This window comes from Anopheles cruzii, chromosome 2 (genome assembly GCF_943734635.1).
Source record: "Anopheles cruzii chromosome 2, idAnoCruzAS_RS32_06, whole genome shotgun sequence".
NCBI lineage: Eukaryota > Metazoa > Arthropoda > Insecta > Diptera > Culicidae > Anopheles > Anopheles cruzii.
The window spans coordinates 54,673,539-54,681,896 of NC_069144.1; the positions used below are offsets into that span (position 1 = coordinate 54,673,539).

Genomic DNA, 8,358 nt, shown 5'->3' on the forward strand with positions numbered 1-8,358 from the left:
GCGCGGTTAATTAATTCAAAAATGTCGTTTGATTGTCAACGTGTGCGTTGAGTGAGCGTCCTGTGGCTGATTCTACGAGGAAATGGAACTAAACTTTGTGGTGATTATCAGAGAGACACACAAACTCACGCTGCCGTTAGTCATTCTAACCGTTAATTCATCAACCGATCGAAGATGACGTCAGATTATGTTTTTGTGCTGGAAAGGAAATCAATCACTGCCGGTGCCGTTTGGCCGTTTTTTGTATTTTAAGTATTTTAACACATGTTTAGTGGTCTGTGATAAAATGTGGTTTGTGTTCGTCAAACGCAATTCTTTGACCTGTTATCTTTGAACCAAAGTCGTGTTCAATTTTTGAACTGGAGATGGTAGCTAACGCAACTATCCGTTGAACATTTAGGTCTTCAATACCCAATGATTTGGATATTTCTTTTTATAAGATGTTGAATCTTCATTTAATAAATGCTGCCATGTGGTCATTCACAATCCATGACTTATTCTTCAAATCAATTTCCCATTTATATTTTAAGAGAGATTAAACATGGTAAAAAAGACAACAATTGGGTTCAAATCGCGACTAACAACCTTTCATCCTTTATTTGCGGTCTCCAAAAATGCTCAGCTACCGGTTTCTTCAAATGCATTTAACTGATTTCCTCGGTGCCGATGAAATCCTTGTAGCCGGATTGGAAAAACTCTTTCCTCAGCGTCAACGGGGCCGCCTTCTGACGAATCAGATAGTTTACGTTGCCCTTGGCGGTGTAATAGTCATCCCCGGTAAGCTGGCGGATGGAAACGTTTTTCTTCAGCATTTTATCGTAGAACCGCACACCGGCGTCGATCAGGTCCGGCCCGAGTTTGGCCATCTGCTTGTCCACGTCCGTTTCGTAGTACACCTCCGTCACGTCGGTCGAAAACGAGTACAGACCGAACCCGAACAGTCCACAAATGGTGTACAGTATGAGGCGCAGGCTGCGTGGCCGGGCGTAGAAGTTGCACCGCTCGTTCAGCTGCGATCCCAGGCTGTACGTGAATATCCAGGACACCGTTGGTATCACCGACTGTATCAGAACTTTGTGCGTTCTCATCATGAGTATTTCACGGGTGATACCGAAAACCTGCTCATCTTCGCTCAGAACGAGAGCCTGTTCGAGGGTTTTGCCACCCTCCGAGCTCCAGTTGATTGGCTGCCCGCGAATCTGGATATCTTTGCGATTGATTTCCTCCACACTGTCGTACTCGTAGTTTACCGGAATGCCCACGTACGCTCCGAACCGCGACTTGAATGATCCGGCGTTGAACACATCGAACCCGCTAACGACGAATGGTTTGATAAACTTTCGCTCGAACTCGGTCAAATCGAGGTGGCTGAGGGCACGCTTGAATCGTTGCTCCAGCTTTTCCGGTAGTTGTCTTTCCTCGCCATTTCTGCAACGGGCGAGATGTTAGGTTTCTGTTATTTTACATCCGAGGTACCGGTCGACTTACTTGTAGGATTGAACGAATTCTTTAAGGTACGAAATGCATATTGTGTGCGGCATGTAGTGTCCAGCGAACAGGCCCACGGCGAGGGTGGATGCCCCGTAGAAAACCAGCCGTTGGCCTGTTTCTGTTATAAAGAAGGGAACCTTTCCCATCCTCATCCTGTGTTTTCTGTTTTTCCTCACGTAACTCAACCGACACGCGGTTTGTTTACGTTTTGCTGTTTTGGACGTTCGAGAGAGAGCTGTCAATTGGAACGTCAACTGAAAGCCACAGTTGATCGCAACATTGTGTCAAGGTTTGTTGAATGATTCAAAAGCGCCGTTGCACAAAACACAAAATCAAAGTTTTTAATGATTTTTGGAACACCGTTGCACACGGTAAAACACGGTGTCATTTTTCGAAATTTTTTGGTACTTGTAAAGCATTTAAACAGTGTTTAATTATGAATAACGCAAGCCGCCTTACTTACTCTGTACACTATTGAACAACATATTTCGGATTATAAAAATTACTCACACACGTTAAAGGCAATGCAAAATGGTCATTCTATTCTGCCACTGCATCGACACTGTCGCTCGTGGCGCGAATCACGTCGCCCGAACCTTCCGCCACAGCCAACCGTACAGTGCGATGACGAAAAATTCGACCAACTTTGAGAGAGCGAATCCATTTTTTCCTACAAACAACGACACGGCTCCGCCGAACGACACTGCAAACAAACGCCGGAAGCCATCGAAGCGCCCTGCTCATTAATCATCGCTCCATCGAAATTACCCACAGCATGGCGCTTACCGAGCAAATCTTCGTAGCTAAACATCAGCACCCGCCGGAGCCGGGTTTTGGGCTGCAGAATTTCCCAGCGCAGCGAGGCCTTGTGCGTGAACGGAATGCCTCCTTCGGCGGTCCTGCAAAAGCGGAAAAGATCAATCGCGATATGATTGACAGCGGTTCTGATAGCGCGCGTGACCGCCGCCATGCTGGCGGAAAAAAGTAATCAAATGCCCTGGCCAAATACCACTGCGTTTTGCTGAGCGATGTGACGTAGTAGCCGACGTCGTTGCAAGTCTTCAGACAGTTGCAGCCAACTACGCTGCTGTACCACTCGGGATGCCGCTGGAGGCAGTGGAGTCCCAGCACCGTGCACTGTGGCCCTTCTGCGGCGCGGAACCGGCGCGTGAAAGGATCGTGCAAATTCCTTTGATTAAAAACCCCTTCCATAGAGCGTCCCGACCCGGGTCCAGGCCGGACGGTGCCCGGAGGCTACATACCGGCGAACGGATAGAAGTGTGGCCGACAGCGGCACAGCGCTTGGGCACGCTTCGCCCGGCAGTTCATGAGGCACAGATTGCGACTGTAAAGCTGAAACAATTCAACCACAATAATGGCGCCCGGCCCAGAATTAGCTCATCATACTCGCGGGAGGGCACTCAGGACTCGGTTGTGATAAAATCTTCGCGAGCTGTTCGCGGGGACCGCCGTGTCCGGTGGGACTCACTCACCGGTAGCTGTTCGTAGCGTTCGTCGTAAAAGAAACAATTACGCTGCTGTACCGTCAGATCCTTGAGGCGCTCGGTGGACCTGTCCCGAACGGGAGCCGACCCGGCCCCGGAATGGGAATGGGATTTTAAATTTGATTAGCCACGAAAATATATATGAGACGAGTTAAAGTCCCTCTGTGCTTACACCGTCTCCAAAATATTGTACATGGCCACTAGCTCGTCGGATTCTTCCACGGCGGTGTACAGCAGGTCGTTTGTGGCCACCTCATGCGGTGAGTGAATCGTGTACTGTAACTCGCACGGAGAGAGAGAAGGAGAAGGTTCCTTTGAACAATAAATCCTTGCTCAAAGCTGGCAAAGCACCTGCCGTGGCACTGGAGACCGACTTCTTACCGACATCGTTGACCGATACGTATCCAGCTTCATGTAGCACTGGTGCCGGCTGAACTCGCACAGAATAGGTTGGTCGTCTGGTCGGTCCTTCCTGGAACTGGGCTGTCGCCTGGAGAGTAAGAAACCCCGGACCTCGGTGATGAAATATTCAGCGAAAGTCACCATTTGGAAGGCGGCAGGCTAGCCCTGAGGCAGCCGCACCCAGAACCAGAAGGGAAACAGTGCTGCCGGCGGAACATTCACACACATGTTTGCGTAATGATGTGGAAATTTTTAATTAATTCCCGTCCGCTCGGAACTCGGAGGCCGCTTAAAGTACGAAGTTGAGTGTGAACTGAAGGACCGGTCCTAGCGGGGACAACGAATAAGGAACGATCGGGTTCACCAAAAGGTAGTTGGCCCATGTTATGGCAGCAGTGCAGGTGAAACAGTCGAGTATTTTCCCATTGAAATGTAATCTTGAAGTAACCGGTTACTGACAGACTGTAACCACCACATAAATCACTATCATGGTCGCCACCTGACAGATCGTAAAAGTCGGACTGCGAACAAGACTAGTATAGACATCATGCTGGTCTCCCCCTGGAAGGTGTAATAAAAATCTGCGCCACCGATTATCTTTATGTGCCCCGTGGACTTACTCGGCCCCCGTCGGCAGGGTACTCTGCAGGTGCGCCAGTGGCACATTGAGCGTGTAGCAAATGCCCCTCTCGGTGACAACCCGGTGCACCGGCAGGGTGGTGTCGGACGGCAAAAAGCTGTTGATGGCGATATCATGATTCGGGTGCGCCTGAAAGAAGCCACAAGATGGATCCTTAGAGAGCTGACGCGTGAGTTCATCATCGGGGCGAAGTTTGCAGACAATCTGCTTCCCACCGGCAGCACCGTCTGCGGATGTCCTACCCGGCTGATTAGCTCCAGGATGTCGACGTCAACTGCCAGCCGACTGTCGTTGATAAACCGGGCCACGTCACCGAAGTTTGTGGCCGTCGCATCCACCAGCGTCTGGACGAACGCGACCAGGTGCGGGCTCCCGAAGGTGTCATTGGTTGCTTCCTCGCTGTTGGGAATTCCGATTCTGGGGGAGTCGGGGGGTCGACCGAGAAGGTAAAGTCAGCGAATACGTGTACCGGAGCTCTCGAGAGTTCGAAACTGATGGCGATGGACCGACGACAATGAATACGATCTTTCTCAACCGGTTCGCCGGGTGAAACCACCGGGCGACATGCCGCCGAACATGCGGTAATCATAATAAAGTGTCCCAAAAAGATGAAACATCTGGGGATGATGTCAAACACCGCCACTAATGGCGTTGACGGTTGTCGGTGGGCCAGGTTTTTGTCGGTTTTTCACCGGCCGGAAAGTGAAAGCACGCTTGGTGGTGCCTGGAGTTTCCGGTTGCAACGGTTGTTGTGGTGCGTGAATTGGTTCGGTGCCGGGTTGAGCGGCTTTAAAGGATGATTTATGGATGCCGTGCCGTAGCGCTCCCAAATACGGTGCTTGAATTTGATTATGCGTAAAGTACGATGCGAAGTCGCCGGATGTGGAAGTCGGTAATCTGAACCGTTAATAAGGGTCTATGGTTTTGTTGTGTTCTTTGATGGCAGCGTGACAGTAATGAGTAAACAAAGGATAAAACCCTTGCGGTCTCTTTTTAAACATTCGATAAGGAGTATTTTACATAGATCGCTCCCAAGGGACCCCGAAAGAATGCGTTAATTAAAAGAGAATCACATGGAAAAAAAGTCTCAAAATGGTTTTTTAATTACGTCGAAAACCACAAAGACCCCTTACGGAGGATGCGTCCAGCAGCGTGGCAAGAATCGTTCGCAGGTTCAAGTTCAAGGGAACAGCACTGCATATTTCATAAATTACATTTTCGCACCTTTTAGGAATTTATTCCACTGACTCTGGGGCACTGGAAAAAGCTACAAACGGAAGAGAAAGAAGCCATAATTCTCTTTCCCGGAATAATTTCGCGCCAAGGATAACGAACTGCCTGCCGTTTCTTTCGCCTCGCTTCGCTGTGCACTGCAAAGGACCGCCGGAGAAAATTTGCTGCAGGATTTTTGGCGCATAATAGCCCCCAGCGGCCCTCCGGGGGTGGTCAAGGATTAAAACGGCGGTGGGACCGGCTGCCGTGCTTTTTTGTTTGGTCGATTTGGAACCCTCCATTTCGCCACCGGCGGTTATCTTAATTATTACCTTACCGTTCCAGGTACTGCCAGGCCCGGTCCCACTCGATCCGGTCGTGAAAGCAAAACGTCAGCCCCGGCATGATGCCGGCCCAGTCGCGGTAGTTTTTGTCCAGCTGGATGACGGTCGGGTTCGCGGTGTACCGAGCGTACTGGATCTGACCGACAAAGACGGCCCCGCGAACTGCCGCCAGGATAACGATGGCCCAGAATATCCTGCGGGAAAAAGAAAAAGGTGGTAAAGGGGCACAACAATCACCCCCGTGGGCCGGCGTTTGGTAAAAACCCTGTCAGCATCGGGCAATCCGTTCATCTGTCAGCCACCGGCGTTGGTCAAGGTGAGTGTGCCTCGGTTGGTTACCTTTCGAGCAGATGATGGCGGCTCTCGAAAACATACTGCAACCCGGGCAGGTTCAGGGCGTCCAGGAAGTTTTGATTAAAACTTGCAACCTTTCCACCCGCCTTCCGCGGGCGGTGCCTTCTGGACGGCGTCCGGGCTGGGTCGAAGAAATTCACCCGGCCCAAATTATGCCTGGCTGAAGCGGACATCGGAATTTCGGGGTTGTTCGTGGGCTTTTCGTGTTGGAAAGCTTCAGAAGCGGATCGCAGCGAATGGTAGGTGAACACAAAAAATCAATCCACCAGTCAGGGGCACTCTTGAATTCTAATTCTTTTTGGGGCTTTGGGCTAGGGAACGGAACGATTTATGTTCCGTTTGGGACCGTGTCTTCGCATACACTAAATATGCGGTGGATCTGTGGTGTCTAAATGGTGGCCACAAAACCATACATTAAAACTAATGAAGATTCATCGACCAGTGTAGGGCAGAAAGGATTGGTGATGGGACATAATGTCACACACACACACGGAGCTTGTGGATCCCCGGATGGCACATAAGGAATATTAGAAATTAATTAACTACGCCGGCACCGACCAATGGAGTGGAAGATGCTTTCCTAATCGATGCTGAAGGCGTTGGCGCTGTCCTGTTATGGTTGTGGCTTTTATTGCGATACTATTTAGCTCTTTTTATGTCCGTACGGTGACGTATTACAGAGGCATCCATATCAATCGTATCGGTCTAATGGAATCGGGAAATATATCCCAGTCCGCCGATCGATGGTCATTAATCTGCGAGGTACTAAACATTAGCCAAACAACGACGGGCTAAGACAAACCGTCCACCAATTGGTGGTGAGCCAAAAATTGGAGACAAATTATCTCACGATCCGGATCATTATCGATGCTAATGCACTGTGGACGGCCTTAACGGAAATGCCTTTGTTACGCTTCCAGCTGCGAAAAACGTGACGTATTAGACGATGAACGAGAGAGGAAAGAGTCCTTAAACCAACCGGTTTCCTATGGCTTTTTGGTGCCTTCGTGCTAGAAAACATGTTTATCGCCGGTATCGTTACAACCGACACGTGCACAAGACTTGACGCAAGTCGTTCGTTCCAGAATTTAAAGAATGCGTGTACTCACAATACTTAGTAGAAAACGGGTCTCTTTAATGTGTTTTCAATCATTTTGTTCAATTTCTTTGACCAAAACACAATAATATTGGTTCGCGCATTGCAATGAGGTGAGCTGTTAGCTGATCAAGGGTTGCTAGATTGACGATAAACTTGTAAACCATAATTCTTCTTTGACGTTTCTGGAGCGATCTGCAGTGTCGACATTGAAAATTGTTGAACGAATTGTTGTAAAATGTTGTAAAATATTAAAACTTTGTCCTTTTATTAACACCTTGAACGCAGCGAGACCTCCAGCAAAGTTAATAAGCCATTAAGGCTTTAGACACTTACCTTACTCGCCTTCGGATGGATGTTTTAATGAGATTTCGCTAGCCCAGGCCATCAACCCGGGACCAACCCGAAACGGAGCGATAATAAACCAGATACTATTTAAAACTTTATTCACTTCAAGTGTTGGTTGACCAGTTTCATGCTAGTTAAAACCAGGGCGGACAGCGCCCGGGCGGTCGTAATCGTTGAGATAAGTACAATAAGAGCGGTAGGTATCCGTGTGTTACCGTAACACTTCTCTATTATGCTTTGTTTGCTTTTGTTTTGTTTTAGAAAAACCATCTACAGTTCGTGATTATGTATCATATATCATGCCCTGCTTTCTGCTCTCTGCTCGGGCCCTATCGGCCACCCTACTACCTAGCTACATCCTTTGGTCGGTGCTGCATTGTACGGATTCCCACATTCCAGGGCTAAGAAACAATCTCATTAAATCTCTCTTACATTTTCAACTTCATGCTCCTTACTTGTCTAGCATTTAGTGTTTGGTTGCTCGGTTTTGCTAGCTGGCTTTCGTCTTGCGGTTGCGGTTTGGCCACGCTGCACGGGACGCGTCCATCCGCGCTAGGCAATCCTTCCCGGGAACGGGAAACAGGAAACTGGCGAATCACAATCAATTAACGATGAAGTGGCGCGGTGGCTTTGGAAGCGGCCGGCCGCGCGCCGGCCGCTCACGGTAATGGTCCTCGAAGTTTTGATATTTTCACAGTGATACATATCTATTTGTGTGTAGCTTGTGGTGTGTTTGTGTGTGTGCAGAGTGACTGCGGAGATTGGATTATTCGTACTCGATACGCGTTACGATAGTAAGAGATAGAGGAGAGAGATCGAAAAATCGGGACGCAACCGATGGTAGGCTAAAAAGCTACAACGTTTAACAACGGTGAAAACGGTCTAGAGTTTCGAACCATTCGAATAGTGGACGATAGCGGAAAAAGGGTGTCGGTACGTTTTAATAGACAGTTTGAATGATAGGAA

At 48.9% G+C, this 8,358-nt stretch overlaps 2 protein-coding genes across 2 annotated transcripts; both read right to left on the reverse strand.

Annotated features, from left to right (window-relative positions):
• Positions 1-579: 579 nt before the first annotated feature.
• LOC128267815 (transmembrane protein 177) lies at positions 580-1,660 on the reverse strand. Its single transcript, XM_053004751.1, has 2 exons — positions 1,489-1,660; positions 580-1,428 (listed from the first exon to the last, which is right to left on the reverse strand). The coding sequence occupies exons 1-2, from the start codon at positions 1,641-1,643 to the stop codon at positions 645-647; spliced, it is 939 nt and encodes a 312-aa protein (XP_052860711.1). The 5' UTR covers positions 1,644-1,660; the 3' UTR covers positions 580-644.
• A 412-nt stretch (positions 1,661-2,072) lies between these two features.
• LOC128267002 (uncharacterized) lies at positions 2,073-3,410 on the reverse strand. Its single transcript, XM_053003792.1, has 7 exons — positions 3,378-3,410; positions 3,169-3,272; positions 2,985-3,063; positions 2,754-2,844; positions 2,501-2,639; positions 2,278-2,390; positions 2,073-2,194 (listed from the first exon to the last, which is right to left on the reverse strand). Exons 1-7 carry the CDS (start codon positions 3,408-3,410, stop codon positions 2,073-2,075), a joined length of 681 nt encoding a protein of 226 aa, XP_052859752.1.
• Between the last annotated feature and the right edge of the window lie 4,948 nt (positions 3,411-8,358).

Excerpts from the sequence above, each read along its gene's own strand:
- LOC128267815 (XM_053004751.1), bottom strand. The coding sequence starts at position 1,643 with ATGAGGATGGGAAAGGTTCCCTTCTTTATAACAGAAACAGGCCAACGG. Across the intron at positions 1,429-1,488 it reads GAATTCGTTCAATCCTACAA|AAATGGCGAGGAAAGACAAC; the intron begins GTAAGTCGACCG and ends CGCCCGTTGCAG.
- LOC128267002 (XM_053003792.1), bottom strand. The coding sequence starts at position 3,410 with ATGAAGCTGGATACGTATCGGTCAACGATGTCG. Across the intron at positions 3,064-3,168 it reads TACAATATTTTGGAGACGGT|GTCCACCGAGCGCCTCAAGG; the intron begins GTAAGCACAGAG and ends CGTTCGGGACAG. Across the intron at positions 2,640-2,753 it reads ACACTTCTATCCGTTCGCCG|AAGGGCCACAGTGCACGGTG; the intron begins GTATGTAGCCTC and ends TCCGCGCCGCAG.